The sequence below is a fragment of the Engystomops pustulosus genome, chromosome 8 (assembly GCF_040894005.1).
Source record: "Engystomops pustulosus chromosome 8, aEngPut4.maternal, whole genome shotgun sequence".
NCBI classification, from domain to species: Eukaryota; Metazoa; Chordata; class Amphibia; order Anura; family Leptodactylidae; genus Engystomops; species Engystomops pustulosus.
In genome coordinates this window covers 97,011,847-97,034,342 of record NC_092418.1, presented here as the reverse complement: position 1 = coordinate 97,034,342, position 22,496 = coordinate 97,011,847, and the positions used below count along the sequence as shown (strand labels likewise).

General features: G+C 45.5%; 1 protein-coding gene and 1 long non-coding RNA gene across 7 annotated transcripts in view; one reads left to right on the top strand and one right to left on the bottom strand.

The window, feature by feature from the left end:
• Positions 1 to 22,496, bottom strand: part of LOC140075701 (uncharacterized) — a 56,956-nt gene that overhangs the window by 2,357 nt on the left and 32,103 nt on the right. Inside the window, exon 2 of the long non-coding RNA XR_011849457.1 lies at positions 4,216 to 4,687. This is a non-coding gene — a long non-coding RNA (uncharacterized lncRNA). The remainder of the gene's footprint in view (positions 1 to 4,215; positions 4,688 to 22,496) is intronic.
• Positions 20,374 to 22,496, top strand: part of SLC4A10 (solute carrier family 4 member 10) — a 164,681-nt gene continuing 162,558 nt past the window's right edge. For 4 of the 6 annotated variants that reach the window (XR_011849456.1, XM_072121880.1, XM_072121882.1 and 1 more), the window contains exon 1: positions 20,375 to 20,613. Coding sequence is in view for 5 of the 6 variants with exons in the window: in XM_072121880.1 (XP_071977981.1) it covers positions 20,566 to 20,613 (48 nt within the window). In the remaining variant the exon portion in view is untranslated. Of the gene's footprint in view, positions 20,614 to 22,496 lie in introns of all 6 variants that reach the window. The other 2 variants (XM_072121877.1, XM_072121876.1) reach the window with 1 other exon arrangement.

Genomic DNA, 22,496 nt, shown 5'->3' with positions numbered 1-22,496 from the left:
CATCATATATAAGGCCCAATCATAGTGACCGACCTCAAATGTGCTTTGCTACCCTTCCAGCATCCACACTCTTAAAGGTGCTCAACCTCCCATCATGCATATGTTCCACAGCCTATAGTCAAGGAATAAGAGTTCTCCTTACAGAGACTTTGCCAATTAAGGCCGCCTTGCAGGAGTGTGGAGACTTATAGCCATTGATGTTTCACTAGGGGATTCTGGGAAATATTAAAAATTTTTTTCCAGGATGGGACAAGAAAAACATTGGGGCTTATTTACTAAGGGTCTGTGGATCACATTTCTGTTGGACTGTTCATGGTTTTCAGGATTTGCGCAGCTGGGACACGCGATTGGCGCTGGCTTTCATGCGACAGAAGTCGGGGGGAGTGCCGTCGGACAACCTGACTGATTCGGACTGAGCACGGGATTTAAGATTAAAATTGTGGTGCAACCAATGCACTTACATGCACCAAAGGTGAACTCTGGTGGACCTGAGCCGGGAAGCGACACATGCAGGATATCGGGCGCACGATCTCAGTGAATTGCGGTTCGTTGTATTGACAATAATCTCCGACCAGAAATCCAGTACAGACGAAAACTAAAATCTCTCCCAAGTCAGACCTGCTCTCAGAAGTGGATTATAATATAGACAGTTTGGGGCCAAGCCTTCTAGGGGGCCTATGGCCAACCAAACCGCCCACCAAATTTTAGGTTGATAAAGACTTTCACCCATGAAATCCTTGTACATCTGTTCCTGCTCTCGATACACATGTACACAAGAGTCATTTCAAGACCTTTGAAGGTCCTCCAAAGGTCCTGAAACCACAGATTGAAAGCAGACAGAAGGGACACATTCTCCATTCCCCAAGAAGCTGATTCTGGCACCATATGTAGGAAGTGACTCCAGACTTGTAGGGTCTATAATATTCATACAGCGCAGGGCCCATGGGTGTCTTAATCTGGCCCTAATCTACTCTAAACAGACCTGGCCTGGTAGAGAACCAGGACACAGTGCACTAGTGGGTGGGGGTAATTTTAAAATGTAGGGGAACTCTGTATTGGCTGTAGAAGGAAATGAATGCAAAGATTTTCTATTGATGACCTGTCACACCCATTTCCCTGCATAAAACAGAACAGCAGAACTAAGCACAGACCAGTGATACGTTATGCACAGACAGTATTTGCTTCTTATGTTCCGTTAGGTTCTCCAAGAAAGCTTGATTAAATTATAGGTAAAGGCCATTAATGTAAAATTTTAACTATCCATAATTCCATGAAAGATTTTTGCAAAGATGAATTTCAATATTTTTCAGGTTATGAGACACAGCTTATTTTAAAGGAAACCTACCACTTGTAGTGGCAGGTTTCTGATGGAAATACCGTGCACCAGCTCAGGGTGAGCTGGTGCCGGAGCTTATTTTCGTTAGTGTTTTAAACCGCGGTATCGCGGTTTAAAACACTTTTTAAACTTTATAGCCGGCGCAGGGAGGTACACGCTCGGCGCTTACCGTGCACGCGGCTCTCATTCACTTCCTATGTAGCCGCGCGCATGGTAAGCGCCGAGCGCGTACCTGCCTGCGCCGGCTATAAAGTTTAAAAAGTGTTTTAAAGTGTATACCGCGGTTTAAAACACTAACGAAAATAAGCTCCGGCACCAGCTCACCCTGAGCTGGTGCCTGGTATTGCCATCGGAAACCTGCCACTTCAAGTGGTGGGTTTCCTTTAAGTCTCACTTCAGTCATCCAAAAAAAAAAAGAAAAATATATTTTACACCAATTAAAAATTCCCTGCTGGTCACACACAAGCCCACCACACACAGCACTGCTACATCCATTCTCTCACACACAGCTCTACTACATCCATTCTCTCACACACAGCTCTGCTACATCCATTCTCTCACACACAGCTCTGCTACATCCATTCTCTCACACACAGCTCTGCTACATCCATTCTCTCACACACAGCTCTGCTACATGCATCTCTTACATACAGCTCTGTTACATCCATTCTCATAAGTAGAAAAAAGAACACAGCGCATCAGAGTATTATAAAGAGTCAATATTGAAGAACATAGTGAAGGTAGCACATGATAAACGTGGTATAAGTCAACCGAGACTTAGCTGCGTGGTCCTTTTTCCCGGATCGAGTTGAGTCGGGAATAGGAATGTACAGATGTGGGGTAAAAAATCAGGACCAATAGTCGCGCTTCTCAGTGTTGACAAGGCTTTTATTAGGATGCATACAAGGACGACGCGTTTCGGGAGCGTACCGCTCCCTTCTTCAGGTCCGTATAGTTTTTTTTAAAAACAGTGCTCTATTATACAAAAATATAAAAATATAAATAAATATATGTATATATAAATATAAATATAAATATAATTTATTTATTATTATTATTATTATATTTATATATTTATATTTATATTTATATATACATATATTTATTTATATTTTTATATTTTTGTATAATAGAGCACTGTTTTTAAAAAAACTATACGGACCTGAAGAAGGGAGCGGTACGCTCCCGAAATGCGTCGTCCTTGTATGCATCCTAATAAAAGCCTTGTCAACACTGAGAAGCGCGACTATTGGTCCTGATTTTTTACCCCACATCTGTACATCCATTCTCATACACACAGCCTTGCTACATCCATTCTCTCACACACAGCTCTGCTACATCCATTCTCTCACACACAGCTCTGCTACATGCATCTCTCACATACAGCTGTTACATCCATTCTCACACACACAGCCTTGCTACATCCATTCTCTCACACAAAGCTCTGCTACATCCATTCTCTTACACACAGCTCTGCTACATGCATCCCTCACATACAGCTCTGTAATATCCATTCTGATACACACAGCCTTGCTACATCCATTCTCTCACACAAAGCTCTGCTACATCCATTCTCTCACACACAGCTCTGCTACATCCATTCTCTCACACACAGCTCTGCTATATCCATTCTCATACACAAAGCTCTGCTACATGCATCTCTCACACACAGCTCTGCTATATCCATTCTCATACACAAAGCTCTGCTACATGCATCTCTCACACACAGCTCTGCTATATCCATTCTCTCAACACAGCTCTGTTACATCCATTCTCATACACAAAGCTCTGCTACATCCATTCTCTAACACACAGCTCTGCTACATGCATCTCTCACATACTGTACAGCTCTGTAATATCCATTGTCATACACACAGCTCTGCTACATCCATTCTCTTACACACAGCTCTGTTACATCCATTCTCTCACACTTACAGCACTGCTACATCTATTTACTCATACACAGCTCTTCTACATCCATACACATACATACAATTCTGCTACATGCATTCACTCACACACACACACACAGCACTACTACCTCTATTTACTTACACACAACTCTGCTACATTCAAACACTTACAGACAAGTCTGCTACATCCAGTCACTCATACATCTCTCACACAACCACTCACTCACACAGCTCTGCTACAGCCAGCACTTCCCCATATCATTTCTATAATCTCACAGAAGTAGGGAAAGATTTCAGCACAAAAGAATTTGCCTATATTGCCTGGGGGCAGCATTGAGATGCATGGAGATACCCGAGCCCCGTGCTCAGTAACTTTCTACACTCCCTTAGTATTGAATTGAGTGCCAGGTCATGTGCTCAACCCATCAATAAGTGATAGGAGACTTATTTTCTCATGTCCGGCTTAGATCTGTTCTAGTGATAAATGGCGGACACCAACCAATCAGATTTTTATCCCTTATCCTGTGAATAACACTTGGTAAACCCCTTTAAGCCTTGTAATATAATTTGAGCATCGGCAGCACAGTATGAAAAATACTGGTCCCCCTCATTTATAGGGTCCTGGTCATTTACTTTACGCTAAAGTATCACAATAGCTTCTTATCCAGAAAAAAATGATGTAGGGAAGAGCAAAAATAAATGACCAGGACCCTATAAATGAGGGGGGACCAGTGTTGCACTGGGTTTCCTTAGGCCCACCAGAAAAAATCAATTTGGGGGCCCACTCTTTATTTTACCCCAGGAAATATACTCTAGCAGCCTCCAAATTGTGGTGTTTTCTGATGGACCTCAGGGGTTCAGTATTGGGTTGAGCCAGGGCCCATCGGAGGATCCTCAGGTACTCTGGTGGGCCAGTCCGACACGGGGGGGGGGGGGGGGACGACTATCGACAGGTGACCATTTTACCGTACAGCCTTTCTTGATGTTTCTTCTACTGTTCCTTCTCTCTCTTTTCTCTTCTTTCCCCTTGTCCTCACTTATCTCGTAGATTATAAAACACTAGACGTTGTGTCTAGGATCCATATCGGTCCCTGACTCCAATACACATCCACGATCGGGTAATGATACATAAAGGCAGGGGCAATTCTTCCCGGCTTCTTCAGGCTCTCCGGCGCCATCAATAAGACAAACATAAGAGTGCGCTGCATGCTGTACTCTTTGTTCCCCTAGTATCGGATTATTCATGAGTCACTAGACATGCTGTGAGTAGGTGTTAGGAGCCGGCACAATGTAATCCATTTACTGGAGAAAAACAAAAATTCGGTGTGTTGCTAAAGTCGTTTCATGATCGGTAATCAGGCGGCTCGAGGAAGCTTGTGTTTCCTTTCCTGTCTTATTGCAAAGGTAGAAACATATGTCCGCGCTGATACACAGCTGCCTGGAAGAAATGGCAGATACTAATTCTTTATTTTTTCTGTTAAGGAACGTGTCACATTGTACTGGTCAGTCATGCGTCACATTGTAGTGGCCACGTACCCAAGACAACCCCTTTAAGGAGTAGTTTGTACAAGTATTACCTCCAATTGTCCTCTTAAAGAGGTTTTCCCATGAATAAAAAGTCATCAAGCCTTAATCCCCTAGTGATGCTAACATGATAACGATACATTTTAACCCCTTACTCCCCTTAGCTCTGTGGCTGGGGACTAGCTGAGCAGACGTGTCACGATCCCTCTGTGCTATGAGATGCAGTGTGCTGACAATGTGCTTAGATTATCAGAGTCAAGGTTTCTCTACACTTTTATTTAGCTTCTAAAAATTCACTAGTGTCTGACACAGAAAAAGCGAGATGAGACAGATCAGGGTCATGAGATGGATATAAGACACAATGACACACTCAGCTCTGCTATCTCACCTATTACACACACAGTCAAATATGCCTGCCCCCTTTGGGTTTAGATGCTTATCTTGTCTGTAGAGCAGGTCTCCACTTCACACTGCTGGACAGTAAGTGCCTCTGGCTCTGCTGCTCTCTGCCTCCTCCCCCTCTCCCCTGCTCCTGCAGTACAGGAGATGCGCGTTCATGTGAGAAGAATCTGAGAAGAAAGGAAGACCTGTCGGACCATAGTCAGGAATGAATTTATGGTCGGATACATGGGCAATAAAAATGCAGGACTGATAGAGGCATGATGGAAAGCTGCATTTGTGGAAAGCTGCATTTTTGTTAATAACATTGAAGTAGAGAACACCGTATATACTTGAGTATAAGTCGACCCAAGTATAAACTGAGATCTCTCATTTTTCCACACATAACTAGGAAAAATTATTGACTCGATTATAAGCCTAGGGTGGGAAATGCATTGGTCACAACCTCCTCCAGTAATGAAATGCCCCATGCAGCCAACCCCCCCTCCCAGTTATGAAATGCCCCATTCAGCCACCCCCCGTTCCGAAATGCGGCATGCAGCCAGGCCCCCCTCCCAGTTCTGAAATGCCTTATGCAGCTAGCTCCCCGTTGATTAAATGCCCCATTCAGTCAGTCACCTCAGTTATCAAATGCCCCATGCAGCCAGCCCCCCATTATGATATGCCCCAAGCAACCAGCTCCCCCGATGATTAAATGCCCCATGCAGCCAGCCTCCCATGATTAAATGGCCCATGCAGCCAGACCCCCAGTTATCAAATGCCCCATGCAGCCAGGACCCCCAGTTATCAAATGCCCCATGCAGCCAGGACCCCCAGTTATCAAATGCCCCATGCAGCCAGGACCCCCCCCCCCCCTTCTAATAAAATTCCCCCTTCAGCCCTTTGTCGTACAAAAAAATAAACTTACTTTCTCACCTTCCGATGCTCCTGATGCTCGGCGCGGCTCCCCGAGGCTCCCGTCCCTGTGGCTCCTCTTCCTTATTCTCTCTGATACAAACTGAGCTTTATAAAACTCAAAAGCAATGCAAATCAATAAATACGATGGAGAGTTAAAGGAGTTTGGCCATGAAAGAAAGTTCTCAAATTTTAATTCCCTTGTGATGTTTACAGAATAAAGATAATTCTTAACCCCTTACTTTACAATTTATTGATGTTTTATCTCCTATCACTCAGTGTGGGCGGGGCCTCTCTAAGCAGGTACTTCATGATTCCTCTGTTCTGTGAGATGCAATGTGCTGGCAATGTGCTTAGATTATCAGGGTACAGGGTTTAGCTACACTTTTATTTCCCGTCTGAACATTCTACTAGTATCTGATACATAGAAAAAGAAATGAGACAGATCAGAGATGAAAGATCCATAAGGATATAACACACAATGACACACTTCAGCCCTGCTACATCTCAGGTAAAACACACACAGAGTCAGCTCTGTTACATGCCTTCATCCCCTTGGATAATAATAACATAACATGTTATGGGACACACGGAGTCCGGGCATCCCGGGCCCCTTAACCTCACGGGCCCCGTAGCAACCGCTACGGCTGCTACGGCGGTTGTTACGCCACTGGAGAGAGGTGAGATGGGTGATAGATAAAGGTGAGATGGGTAATAGAGAGCTGAGATTGGTGATAAAGAGAGATGAGATGGATGATAGATAGAGGTGAGATGGGTGATAGAGGTGAGATGGGTGATAGAGAGGTGAGATGGGTGATAGAGAGGTGAGATGGGTGATAGAGAGAGGTGAGATGGGTGATAGAGAGGTGAGATGGGTGATAGTGAGAGGTGAGATGGGTGATAGTGAGAGGTGAGATGGGTGATAGAGAGAGGTGAGATGGGTGATAGAGAGAGGTGAGATGGGTGATAGAGGTGAGATGGGTGATAGAGAGAGGGGAGATGGGTGATAGAGGTGAGATGGGTGATAGAGAGAGGGGAGATGGGTGATAGATAGAGGTGAGATGGGTGATATACATATATAGGTCATTCAGCTCAGAGTTGATAACAGGAACAGGAAGTGTGCCCTCTGTGGGTGAAATGCAGTACTGCAGGAGATCACTGGTTCTGTTATATTACTGGAATCGATGGAACCTGTTGGCACTTGACTACCAATTAGTTAAAACAAAAAACACTGTCATGAATGTATCTTCCTATCACAAGGATTGCATCCATGAATTTATTTATTCCTTCAGCTCGTGTGCAGATTAAATGGATTTATAACCAGATTTCCCTATGGCCTTTAAGAGTCATGTGCAATAAAATAATCACATGCAAAACAATTCATTACAATAATGCATTTCGGAAGCATTTAATCCTTTGAGACGCTCACAGAACATTTCATTACATGGTTTCCTTCTCTATCGGATGTGCTTGGGCTCCAGCTAATGCTCCGCAATGGCAATCATTTTGGAGTGTGCAGAAGATTTGTCACCGGCTATGGGACACGGCGTTCCTCCACGTAGCCGAGTGCTTGAATAAAATGGTTAAGTGGAAAGATGTTACATTCTATCTAAATGGATTCTATTAAAGTTATGATAGATATAGACAAGCAAAAAGATTGAGGCTATGACACCCTATAATCCTATAACCAGTGGCGTAACTTGAAGCTGATGGGCCCCAGTGCAAAGTCTGTGCCACCCCCCGACTATAATGTATGGTTTATATCACTAGTCTTCTAATATGGAAAAGTAACACTTTGTTGGCCTCTTAAAGGGGTATTCCCATTTCAGCAAATTAATATTAAAGGAAATCCACCATTTGCTTTTATGCATCATAAACCAAACATACCTTGAGAATGTTGTAGCTACTGATGCAGAAACATATCTTGTTTAATCCTGGACTGAGCGGTTTTGCTGAAAAAATCAATTATAAAATTATGATAAAGAGGCTCTGTCGCTCCTTTGGCTGCCCCAGTGCTTCTCCTCTTACCCTAATTATGCACTGTTCCAGCCTTGTCTTATCCCGCATAAGCCGAGAATACTACATCATCACTCTGGTGTCCCTGACAGGAAGAAGTAATCAATCGCTGCACCATCCCCCAGCTGCTGTGTATGAGTTAAGCTCAGGTTGATTAGTCCTGTCTGGACAGTTCAGGAAGCTCTGTGTAATGTGCAGGCTGTCTTTTTATGATTCTTTATTGTTTATAAAAGTTTCAGCATCAGTGTGGCTACGGCATTCTCAAGGTATGTTTGGTTCACAATGAATAAAAACAAATGGTAGATTTCCTGTAATACTTTTATGATAAAAAAGTTATACAATGTTTCAATTCCTCACTGTTTTCTAGATCTCTGCTTGCTGTCCTGCTGTAGAAAACTTGTATGTTTACTAGCAGAAAACAAAAAGAAAACAGGTTATATCACACGACTCTGATTCCTCTCTGTGATATAACGAGCCGTGCACCTGTGTGACCATGGTCAGATTTCTATCTACTGGAAATAGAAACACAGAAGCATCCAATAGAATGACAGCAAGCAGAGATCAAAAAAACTGTGGGGAATTGGTAAAGAACGTATATCACAAAATTGTATAACTTTTTTATCAAAAAAACATTAACATTGTGAGAACTATCAATCTGTGGAATAGCCTGGCTTAGACGCTGGTCACAGCAGAGACAGCAGAGAGCTTCAAAAGGGGCCTAGATGCCTTTTTACATCTAAATAACATTGACGGTTGTTATATAGAATTTTTTCCCATAAATCTCTTCCTCATTCAATCCCTTCACTTCCTTGGTTGAACTTGATGGACATGTGTCTTTTTTGAACCGTATAAACTATGATGCTATGATACTATTAATTTCATGAAATGGGAATACCCCATTAAGCGTCTTGGGCAAGGTAACGACTGCATCCTCTGCAACCCCTCAAGTTACGCCCCTGCACCCAACTATACTCTGTTTAATGGAATCTGAGAAAGCCCTGTATATAAGGCATTGGATGCGGATGAGGTTAGCCCAGAACACAGGTCTCTACGCTCATGTTCCCTATACAGAAGAAATGAGAGAAGGAAGGAGGACATGAATGTGGGGAGTCAAGAGGAATCAATATAGATGCAGTCAGACAGAAAATTGTGTTTGGCCATCTTAAAGTGTAACAAAATCTTTGAAACACAACTTTTTGTGATTCTAGTCCTTAACCTGGGTCTTCATTATCACTTTTTGTTTGATCTAGGGTCTCCATTTTTTGATTACAATGGGGGCTGTGTGTCATGGTTACACCCGCGATCCTTGGTACGGATTGCGGGTGCACTCATGCCTGCTGTCGCAGTCACAGCTGCCCCAGCCCTCACTTACCTCTCGAGGCTCTGGCTTCTAGCGTGTAGGCCGCATGCTTCTTCCCTTCATTCGTGCGCTCCCGCCACTGAAGAGAAAGCCCTCCGTGTTCCCGAGCGCTTCCAGACGCCTTTGTGGATTCTGTGATTCCTGTGTTCCATGTTGTTCCTGTGTTCTGAGGTGTTCCCTGGTGTTCCCGTGTTCCTGTGTCCTCTGGCGGTCCTGGTATCCTGTGGCGGTCCTGGTATCCTGTGGCGGTAATTCTGCCAGCCATCCGAGGTCCTGCCAGCCAACCGTGCTCCTTCCTTCCCGTGGTCCTGCCTTCCCATGGTCCCCATGTCCCTACCCTGGCTGCCACTGCGGGCCTAGTCGCACCCGCGGAGCGACCTGGTGACTCCCCGCCGCAGCAAGACCATCCCGCTTTGCGGCGGGCTCTGGCGAAGACCAGGAGTGCACTTAGTCCAGGAAGCCCACTGACTATTCCCCTGAGACTGTGACAGTTAGATCCGGCCATGGACTCCGCCAAGGGAATGATCTCTGCAAAAGTCATGGACAGTGTCGAGGATCCGTACCAGCTTCTGGGTGACCTCCCCAGCACTATTGTCCAGCAGTCCCAAGAGATTGCTGTGCAAAAAGAACTCTTGGACAAACTCTCTGCCACCTTGCAGATTATTGCCTCTCAGCAGCAGGCTCCTACGACTCCTTCTGTTGCTTCTGTCTCCCAGCCATGTTTCTCGGCAGCAGACTCTGGACCAGATTTTTTGATGCCTAACAAATTTGATGGCAACCCCAATTTTTGCAGGAGTTTTGTTGTCCATTGCTCGTTGCTCCCTCTGTGGGATAGTGGTGACCCTGACATGGTTACCCATACCAAGTTCCTGAGAAAAATCCAGTCCAGGTGTGAACCACCTCAAGTTCGGCTACTTCGCCCCTCCTGCCTGGTCCCAGTGTCCCCTGTGACTCCGCAGCTTCCCAGAGCTGCTCTTCTGACTCCACAGCTTCCCAGAGCTGCTCCTGTGACTCCACAGCTTCCCAGAGCTGCTCCTGTAACTCTGCAGCTTCCCAGAGCTGCTCCTGTGACTCCACAGCTTCCCAGAGCTACTCCTGTGATTTCACAGCATCCCAGAGCTGCTCCTGTGACTCCGCAGCTTCCCAGAGCTGCTCCTGTGACTCCCCAGCTTCCCAGAGCTGCTCCCATGACTCCGCAGCTTTCCAGAGCTGCTCCCGTGATTCCGCAGCTTCCCAGAGCTGCTCCTGTGACTCTGCAGCTTCCCGGAGCTGCTCCTGTGACTCTGCAGCTTCCCGGAGCTGCTCCACTGACTCTGCAGCTTCCCGGAGCTGCTCCAGCGGCGCCCAAGCCTCTGCAGCTTCCAAAAGCTGCTCCAGCGGCGCCCAAGCCTCCGCAGCTTCCAAAAGCTGCTCCAGCGGTGCTCAAGCCTCCGCAGCTTCCCGCAGCTGCTCCAGTGGCTCCGCAGCTTCCCGCAGCTGCTCCAGTGGCTCCGCAGCTTCCTGCAGCTGCTCCAGTGGCTCAGCAGCTTCCCAGTGCTGCTCCAGGGGCTCCGCAGCTTCCCAGTGCTGCTCCAGGGGCTCCGCAGCTTCCCAGTGCTGCTCCAGAGACTCCGCAGCTTGCCAGTGCTGCTCCAGTGGCACCCCAGCCTCCGCAGCTTGCCAGTGCTGCTCCAGTGGTGCCCCAGCTTCCGCTGCTTGGCAGTGCTGCTCCAGTGGCGCCCCAGCCTCCGCAGCTTGCCAGTGCTGCTCCAGTGGCGCCCCAGCTTCCGCTGCTTGCCAGTGCTGCTCCAGTGGCACCCCAGCCTCCGCAGCTTGCCAGTGCTGCTCCAGTGGCGCCCCAGCCTCCGCAGCTTGCCAGTGCTGCTCCAGTGGCGCCCCAGTCTTCGCAGCTTGCCAGTGCTGCTCCAGTGGCACCCCAGCCTCCGCAGCTTGCCAGTGCTGCTCCAGTGGCGCCCCAGCTTCCGCTGCTTGCCAGTGCTGCTCCAGTGGCGCCCCAGCCTCCGCAGCTTGCCAGTGCTGCTCCAGTGGCGCCCCAGCCTCCGCAGCTTGCCAGTGCTGCTCCAGTGGCGCCCCAGCTTCCGCAGCTTGCCAGTGCTGCTCCAGTGGCACCCCAGTCTTCGCAGCTTGCCAGTGCTGCTCCAGTGGGGCCCCAGCCTCCACAGCTTCCCACGGCTGTTCCAGTGGCGCCCCAGACTCTGCAGCTTCCCACGGCTGCTGCAGCCTCCCCTGAGGCCGCTCCAGAGCCTCCGCTGGCCTCCCCTGAGACCGCTCCAGAGCCTCCGCCGGCCTCCCCTGAGGCCGCTCCAGAGCCTCCGCTGGCCTCCCCTGAGGCCGCTCCAGAGCCTCCGTCGGCTTCCCCTGAGGCTGCTCCAGGGCCTCCGCCGGTCTCCCCTGAGGCCGCTCCAGAGCCTCCGTCGGCCTCCCCTGAGGCCGCTCCAGAGCTTCCGCCCGGCCTCCCCTGAGGCCATTCCAGAACCTCCCCCGGCCTCCCCTGAGGCCGCTTCAGAGACTCCGCCGGCCGCCCCTGAGGCCACTCCGGTGTGCCTAGAGCCGACCCAGCCTGCGGCTTCCCAAGTCTTCTCAGTGCCTGCTCTCCTCCTAAGGTGTCTCATCTCCAAGAAGAATTGGAGGAGGCGAAGAAAGAAGAACAGTGCGCTGAAGAAGAAGAGAAGAGGGGCCCTAAGGAGGGGGGTACTGTCACGGTTACACCTGCAATCTTCGGTACGGATCGCGGGTGCACCCATGCCTGCTGCCGCGGTCCCCGCTCCCCGAGCCCTCACCTACCTCTCCTGGCTCCGGCCTGCACTCTGGCTTCCAGTGTGTAGGCCGCATGCTTCTTCCCTGCAGTCGCGTGCCCCCCCTAGTGGACTTCTCCCAGCCTTAAAGGGCCAGCGTCCTCCTTATTGGCTCTGGCATTCCTGGCTCGGCTATATAGTCTGGCGACTCCCAGCATCCCCTGCCGGATCTTCATGTCCTGAAACTGAAGAGAAAGCCCTCCGTGTTCCCGAGCGTTTTCAGACGCCTTTGTGACTTCTGTGATTCCTGTGTTTCGTGTTGTTCCCATGTTCTGTGGTGTTCCCTGGTGTTCCCGTGGTCCTGGTATCCTGTGGCGGTCCTGGTATCCTGTGGCGGTCCGGTAATCCTGCCAGCCACCCGAGGTCCTGCCAGCCATCTGAGGTCCTGCCAGCCACTCGTGGTCCCTCCTTCCCGTGGTCCTGCCTTCCCGTGGTCCCCGTGTCCCTACCTTGGCTGCCATCGCGGGCCTAGTCGCACCCGCGGAGCGACCTGGTAACTCCCCAGAAGACCAGGAGTTCACTTAGACTCCGCTCCCGGGTTGCGGCTAGTGATGTTATCCCTGTGGTGGTCCAGGGAGTCCACTGACTATTCCCCTGAAACTGTGACAGTGTGATATTAATCTTCGTCATATCTTGGGTCATTTTGGGTATTATTATTATGATTATTATTATTATTATTTTTGTCTGCTCTTGGGGTATCTATTATTATTAAATAAGGCGGGGCCAGAGGTCTACATGACGCCTATAGCATGAAGCCTATAACATGAAGCCTATAGCAGACAACTGCTTTATTTTTTAGATTGTATCCAATAAGGAGAAATCTTTGCTTTAAAGCTTTACACCATCTATAAATAAGACATTATTGTAAATTAACACCATAAACGGGGAAAACCATTAAAAATGTTATAAATATTTGCATAAAGCTGTAACAATAAATTTTTTTTAAAGCGCATGTAACCTGCTTCAGCCATGACCTAGAATCATTTTGTCTTACATTGGATTTTGCAGCTGACATTTCCCTCTGCGTCTCTCCTCCCCTCCCCCATATGTAAGTGCCTATTTTTTTTTTCCATGGGCTCAAAGATGTTTCTCTATTTCTGAGCCGACTGTCATCGCCAGTGTTTATGTGCCTGTAGCCTTCAAAGAAATTGCCACGTGTCAGTATGTTTCCTGGTATGGCCGCATAAATGAATAAAGGCTTTTAACCCATGGGGGGCAATTGTCCTGCCGGATCCTACACACTGAAAGGGTTAATTCACTGTATAACAAAGATGCATTATATTTCTCCACTAGGTTTATTTTTCTGATTATATTATTGTACAGTGTGTTTTTTTTTTCATGATATTGTTTTGTATTTTATTGTATCACTACCTTATAATGGAGCTGCACCAGATCGACCACATTGATCATCACAGACTCCTTGCTCCCTCCCAGGGGCTCTCTAGTCTTTGTCTTCACCAGCAATTACAATGGTGAAGAGGAGACCCGGCTTCTTCCAGTGTTTAGATGATCTTTTCTGATACTTACAATATGTTACCATCATGTACATGTGGATTTTGTTCTAACTATGAAATGATGAGAATTTTCTTAAATCGTCTTTGCAGCTTCATGATACAAAAGGGATAAAGAAACAATCATCGCCCACAGTGGGGCTTATTTACTAAGGGTCAGCGGACCGCATTTTCGTTGGGTTTCCCGACTATTTACGATTAGGGCCGCATTTAACAGTGGTTTTTGGCCCATCGACACCGTCTTTCACGCAGCACAAATCGGGAGGGGCGTCAGACGATCCGACGGATTCGGACAACTCGCAGGATTTAACATCGTAAATTGTGTTGTAAGACATGCACTTAAAAGCACCGGGAAGAAGAAGGTGAAATATGACGGACCTCAGTGGGTGAAGCGACAGATGCAGGATCTTGGGTGCACAATGTTGGTGAATTGCGCCGGACTTCATCTTCTTTGGACGATCCGGATCGGGGATTGCGACAGAACCCGGGTAAGTAAATGTGCCCCAGTGTGTGACTTCCACATTACTATCACACCGAATATTATAAAGCATAACACTGAAGTTATCTGGCCAAAAATATTTTTATCCCTACTGGAGACAACAATTCCAACAATACCTATATAATCCTGCAGTCTTCTTCCTAGCCTGAGATCCAGCCTGATATTCCTAGCTTGAGATACATCACTATTTGTAAAATACTCTTCTGTGGGCAGGCACTTCCTGGTTGTGACATCAGCAAAGGGAACTGAGGCCAGAGCAGCATCCCTCACTTCCCATAATGCTAAGCACTTTCACATGCACTAAAACTAGCAGCACAGGCAATCAGGACAGAGAATCTCATACTGGAGCCTCTCCACAGCATTACTGCCGTACAACATGGATGGGACCCAGGGGCGTAACTACAGCGGTAGCAGCCATAGCAGCCGCTATTGGGCCCACAGTGTCAGGGGGCCCGTCATCCGACCTAAAACTAAAGAATGGAGGATGTGCACCATAATATACATATTATGCTGCACATTGTGGTATATATATATTGTTTATGTGTGTGTGTACCTATGATGTGTATATGTTGTATGTGTATATGGTGTATGGTGTGTATATACACTCACCGGCCACTTTATTAGGTACACCATGCTAGTAACGGGTTGGACCCCCTTTTGCCTTCAGAACTGCCTCAATTCTTCGTGGCATAGATTTAACAAGGTGCTGGAAGCATTCCTCAGAGATTATGGTCCATATTGACATGATGGCATCACACAGTTGCCGCAGATTTGTCAGCTGCACATCCATGATGCGAATCTCCCGTTCCACCACATCCCAAAGATGCTCTATTGGACTGAGATCTGGTGACTGTGGAGGCCATTTGAGTACAGTGACCTCATTGTCATGTTCAAGAGACCAGTCTGAGATGATTCCAGCTTTATGACATGGCGCATTATCCTGCTGAAAGTAGCCATCAGATGTTACAGGGTACATTGTGCTCATAAAGGGATGGACATGGTCAGCAACAATACTCAGGTAGGCTGTGGCGTTGCAACGATGCTCAATTGGTACCAAGGGGCCCAAAGAGTGCCAAGAAAATATTCCCCACACAATGACACCACCACCACCAGCCTGAACGGTTGATACAAGGCAGGATGGATCCATGCTTTCATGTTGTTGACGCCAAATTCTGACCCTACCATCCGAATGTCGCAGCAGAAATCGAGACTCATCAGACCAGGCAACGTTTTTCCAATCTTCTACTGTCCAATTTCGATGAGCTTGTGCAGATTGTAGCCTCAGTTTCCTGTTCTTAGCTGAAAGGAGTGGCACCCGGTGTGGTCTTCTGCTGCTGTAGCCCATCTGCCTCAAAGTTCGACGTACTGTGCGTTCAGAGATGCTCTTCTGCCTACCTTGGTTGTAATGGGTGGCGATTTGAGTCACTGTTGCCTTTCTATCAGCTCGAACCAGTCTGCCCATTCTCCTCTGACCTCTGGCATCAACAAGGCATTTCCGCCCACAGAACTGCCACTCACTGGATGTTTTTTCTTTTTCGGACCATTCTCTGTAAACCTTAGAGATGGTTGTGCGTGAAAATCCCAGTAGATCAGCAGTTTCTGATATACTCAGACCAGCCCTTCTGGCACCAACAACCATGCCACGTTCAAAGGCCTCAAATCACCTTTCTTCCCCATACTGATGCTTGGTTTGAACTGCAGGAGATTGTCTTGACCATGTCTACATGCCTAAATGCACTGAGTTGCCGCCATGTGATTGGCTGATTAGAAATTAAGTGTTAACGAGCAGTTGGACAGGTGTACCTAATAAAGTGGCCGGTGAGTGTATACAGTACGTTATGTGTGTATGTAAGCTGAATGTCTGTATATGGCACTGTATGTGTGTATATGTGATACTTATATGCTCTATATGTGTGTAACAGTGTATAAATGTGTGTGTATGAGTGATGAACTGTATGTTTATGTATATAGGATTGTAATATGTATATCTTTAAGCCGGCAGGGGGTCCCCTTCAGAAGTCTGCTATGGGGCCCTGCCTCTCCTAGTTACGCCACTGATGGGACCCTAACCTGACAGATAAATTCAATGTCAGTTTTACATCCTCACATCCATATTAACATGTGTTACAGTGACCTATGCACACAGGTTATTATGCACACTTAAACGTACACCTATGCACTCTTGCACAGACAGACACATGGGGGGTTATTTATCATACACTTGTGCATCCGCCGTGCATCCGTCACAGTCGGATACATCAAGATGCTCAAGCTTCTTGATGTAACTAGCGGGGTCCTGCACAACATTTATAAATTAAACGTGAATTTTCATATGTGCTGCAGCGAGTGCGCAGGCTTTGGACAGGAATGCCCCAATCCCTGCTTGCTCCGCCCACCCACAGGCTGGCCACACCCCCTTCATGTTCCTCCACACTCGCCTGGCTTGAAGGTGGCTGATTGGGAAAAATAGACATAAGTTCTAGTTTTAAGCTAACATTTGCAATTATTTCAGGGCTGCTACGCCACTGACGTAGTGCATAAGCCCTGATAAATATCCTCCATAATCAAATATAGCCTAATGACTGCTATACACAATACCTGCAAGACTTATTTGTCATCCAGGCTGCTCAGCAGATGATATCACTCTCCCATTTTCCCAGGAAAGTGGTGGAGGGAGTACAGGGAATTATATGAAAGCAGCTGCTGACATCCAGGAGGAGGAGAGAGACACAGCAGTTTTCCTGTGTAACATACTACTGTGCTGACTCCCTCCCTCTCTCCTTACTGACCTGACTGTAGCCTTGACAGAGCCTAAAATGAAAGGGGTGGTGTGCAGCGTGGACTTATGGATGACACTAGATTCTTTATTAAATTTGGCAGCTGTTGGCTTCCTGTAATAGCTGAGCAGAGTCCATTCACCTCCTGCTCACCCTGGAGATCTCCTGTTGCCTCCCTTTTCACTGTATGGATTCTTCTTGGCAACCTGAAAGCAGGGCTGAAGGGAAAAGACCTGAGACAGGCAGAGAATTAGCAGGCAAATGGCTTCCATAAGGTAATGAATGTACAGCCTACTTAAGGACACATGACTTACAGAATACCCCTAGTTAAAGACGTATCCCTCTGCCCACTGTGACCTCTGCAATGATCAGCTGTAAGGTGTCTGTAATGAAGCTTTATTATTAATCCTTGGTCCAATCACAGCAAAAAAATTTATATAATTATAAAATATAAAGTTTCGACTTACATACAAATTCAACTTAAGAACAAACCTATGGAACCTCTCTTGTACGTAACCCGGGGACTGCCTGTATATTGGAAAAATGTAAGTTTTCAGCTATTATTCTGAGACAGCATTAGGCATCGGCCACATATCTCCATTCTAAGACTGTGTGGGTCATTTACTAAGGGCCCGAATCGCGTTTTGCCAACCGTTTAACCGAAAATTTCCTATTTGCGCCGATTTTCCCTGAATTGCCCTGGGATTTTGGCGCACGCGATCAGATTGTGGTGCATCGGCGCCGGCATGCACGCAACGGAAATCGGTGCGGCGTGGCCGTACGAAAACCCGACGGATTCAGAAAAAAAACGCTGCATTTAAAATAAAAAAAGTGTTGCTTGACACCCGCTTACCTGCACCCACGATAGGAGGGTGAACTTCAGTGCATTCCGATGAACTTCAGCGCAGCAGCGACACCTGGTGGACGTCGGAGGAACTACCTTAGTGAATCCCGGCAGAACCTGAATCCTCCGCCGAGAACGCGCCGCTGGATCGCGAATGTTTACAGTAGAATTCTATATGAAATGCCATATAATTTAGCCCTATACTTTTCCATGTTTGTGTCGCTTCAATAAGCAATCAATTTTTACCAATGATACAAATTTTCCAAAAAAAAGAAGCCCTTAAACTAAAAAACATTTATTTTCTCAGCGTTTTCTATATTTAAGGTGATGGCAATGGTAAAAACAGAAACCCTGACAAAGTCTATTCTTCCTCTTCATGTACAGGATTCATTGATGCAGAAACCTGTCTTTTTGGCTCTGCTTAAAAAAAAGGAAAATGTGGTTTCTAAGCTGAGACTTGGCAGATTTAGGGCTTAGGTATACAGATATATTTTAGTATTGTATCATCTTGAATTGTAGGGATATAGCTCTCATAAATTATTATGGGGTCCTACTGTTACCCGTCATGCTATAAACTTGATACGAAGGTGAGAATTTCTGATATATTACCCCTTGTGACATCATCCGTTCTATAATGTCTCTTTGACTACATTGTATGTGTCTAAGGCAAGGCTCATAATATCATTACCCACTATATAAAGAACTATTAAAGGAACCTGTCACCAGATTTTTAACCAATTAAACTACCAGCCCCCTCAGGTAGGGGATAAAATGATCATTTTATGATAAATCTTGCCCAACTAAAATTGAAGAACAACTGTAAAGAATATAAGAAGTATAAGAACTTTTTTCTAATTAAGGTAAAATAAGTAATTCTCTAATTTACTCCCGTTAGCTATCTGCAGCCATTTGCCTGCTAGCAATTGTTTTACCTTGTCCCTCTGGCTTTCTTTGTTTGTTTGGTTGCCATGGGAATCCGTATCTAGATGGTGGAGAGGAAAAGAGGGTGGATGGATGTTGTATGTAGCAGAACTGTTTGTATTTGAAAGTTTGAATGCACAAATAAAGACAGCGTCCCCCATTATACCACCACCATGCCACTTGGACATGAAGGGGGTGCGGACATTGGCTCAGTGGCCCAGCACATGGCAATTCTGCCCCAAGACTGCCCACTGCCAATAGCTTGCACACGTTCAGGTGCTGGCTAGGATCTACAAATCTCTAAGGTTCAATGCTCCTGTGATACAGGTCACTACAGAGCTATGGCAGACTCCCTGCTCCACCATTTAAAGCCGAGCTTTGCATTAGCGGGGCCCCCAGATATAATTTTGCTTGGGAACCCCATAAATAGCAAATCTGCTCCTGCATACTGTTGCCCTAATCTAAAATATTTGATCTATCCTATATCTAGTTATGTCTATTTTCCAATCTATTATCTACCTAACACATAACTGGGGTCATTTATCTTTTCCTTCCGTTGGTGTTTTTTTGCGCCTTTTTGCTTTGTAATGGCTGTTCTGCGCTTTTTTGGAATTTAACGCCTCAATTCACTGTGTGTTTTTGTGCCCTATTTGTCATTACATTGCGCCTCTTTGCAGATGTTTGCGCCCGATTTATTATCCTATTGCGCCTATATGGGCGCAAATAATTGAGCAATAACACGCCAGTCCTGACCCTGCTTAGGAAAGACAATTGTATCATTTCCTAATAAGGGGCAAAGAAACCTGCATTTGACAAAGAGCCAAAACGACAAAGACAAATGAGGTGCAAGAAATAGACAACAGGCGCAAAAAGAGCTCAGAGAAGAGGGAAATAAGATAAATGACCCCCAATAATTCCTTTATTTATATAGCGCACACAGATTCTGTAGCGCTGCGCGTAGATAGATTGATATGGCTATATATCTATCGATGGATCTGATCTATCTATCTAGTAGATAAATAAAGTAAAAAGCGGGCAGCACTCCGTGGTTTCAAATTCTAAATAAAAGGTGAACTTTATTGAGCAAGTGTCGACGTTTCGTTGTGTAACACCTTCATCAAGCAACCTTTATTTATCTACAAGAGGATAAAGGTTTGGGGGCGCTGCACCCCTCCTTATTAGAAGTCTATTAGATTGTGCTGACTTGGACTTTACTCTATCTATCTATCTATCTATCTATCTCCTATCTATCTATCTATCTATCTATCTATCTATCTATCTATCCATATATCTATCTATCTTTCTATCTATCTATCTATCTATCTATCATCTATCTATCTATCTATCTATCTATCTCCTATCTATCTCCTATCTAGCTAACTACCTCCTATCTATCTATAGCTATTTTCTTTTCTCCCATTCATCCATTATCCAAGTATCACATAGTTATATATCATATGTATCTTTCCTTCTATGTATCTATCTATACATCTAGCTCCTGCCTCATATCTCACTAATGTCCTCATACTTCTCATCTCTTCCCCCCCCCTGTAGTCGGGGCGCCCTGGCCAGTGATGCAGTGTGTGGCAGGCAGGGGCAGGTCCAGGCAGTGGGCACCTCAGTGCTCAGCCTCCATACACACAGTGCGCCATGTGACTGTCAGTGTGTAATTTCCTCTGCTCCATCCACTGCTACCTGACCCGAATACTAAGCAGCAGAGAGACACTGCAGAGACTGCTGGAGGAGGCAGAGAGAGACAGCCACAGCCGCTCAGCCATGGATATCAAAGACCAAGGGGCACAGATGGAGCCATTGCTGCCAACGGTAAGATGCCCCCTCCCTGTGCCATGTATGTGCTCCATAGGATGATGGGGGCTGCAGCTGGACCCAGCACCCTGAGCAGCACCCATCCATAGATGTATTCAGAGTGTCCCTGCTTCTATGCATCCGTCCATTCTTCCCTCTCGTGAAGCTGATAACACTGCAGAAAGATACAGATGCAGAATTCTATACTGATACATTGTATTCCCTGTCCATCATTTCCATGTATATAATCATATACGGGGCATACACTGTATCATGTATGGTGTGTACCCCTGGTTTATAGTACAGGGGACTATGAATTTATATATATACCATATCTAGTGTGTGTATAGTGCACGATCCATGATTTCATGTATGAGTCTGGTCTTCATGTATAATGTATAGCCCATACATTCATAGAGGATGCATAACCCATTATTAATATCTGGTTTATACCCTAAGCTTATGCACATATCTTATCTATTTATATATGATGTACTCCCCATTATCTGCTTTATACCGTATTTTTATGCATGTACGCTATATATTCATGTATGATGTATACCCCATTATTAATATCTGGTGTATACCCTTTTGTCATGTACATACCCTATGTATTCATATATGATGTATACCCCATTATTAATATCTGGTGTATACCCTTTTGTCATGTACATACCCTATGTATTTATATATGATGTATACCCCATTATTAATATCTGGTTTATACCATTTTGTTATGCACATACCTTATGTATTTATATATGATGTATACCCCATTATTAATATCTGGTGTATACCCTTTTGTCATGCACATACCTTATGTATTCATATATGATGTATACCCCATTATTAATATCTGGTGTATACCCTTTTGTTATGCACATACCTTATGTATTCATATATGATGTATATCCCATTGTTAGTATCTAGTTTATACCCTATTTTTATGTATGTACCCTATGTATTCATATATGATGTATAACACAGATTTTATAGTTAGCATATCATGTCATTTCCCTAAAGATGGATCATAACCTCTGTCTTCATATGAAGGGTATACCATAGTTTTTACATTTGATGCATAGCCCATGCCCCCACATGTTTTGCACAACCATAGTCTCCATATATAAAGCATAGTTTACCCTATATACTGTCTATACCTCTTTTCTAGCTTAATATGGTGTATTATTCAATTCACCCTATACTTTTATATACTGTATATATGTAGTGTAGTATATACTGTACATAAGCTAATATTGGTGCATAACTATAAATCTTCATGGTTGGTCTTATATGATACATGCAGTAATGCTTTATGCATGTGGTGCTTATACATTCTCCATGTATACTGTGGTCCTTGTCTTCCTATAAGGTAGATATCATTGTGTTCATGTAGTACATGCACCATACCTCCACACATGGTGCATAGCCTGTAACTCCCTATATTATGCATAGACCATGCTTTCATAGATGGTGCATATCCCATACATATAGATATAACTACTACCACACTCTTTGTATATGGTGTATAATCCACACCTTCATACATCCAGTGTCATGCATATGATCCAATATACCAGTATATATACACAATGCCCTGCTGCATAGTGGATATCATTGTGATGATATATGGTGTATGCACCATACCTCCATATATGGTGCATTGCCATTATTATGCAGACACCAAGCTTTCATGGTGCATACCCTCATGCATTCCTACATGGAATATGGAGCATTCCCATATCCCTGTGCATACATTGAACATAGGTGGCTTAAGCATGGAGAAAACGTGTTGCACACATTAGGCATACTTATACAAATGAATGCATGAATGGTGTATAGATGGTGCATGGACACTGCATACAGGGAATATATTCATACCCTTGTACATATATGGGGCA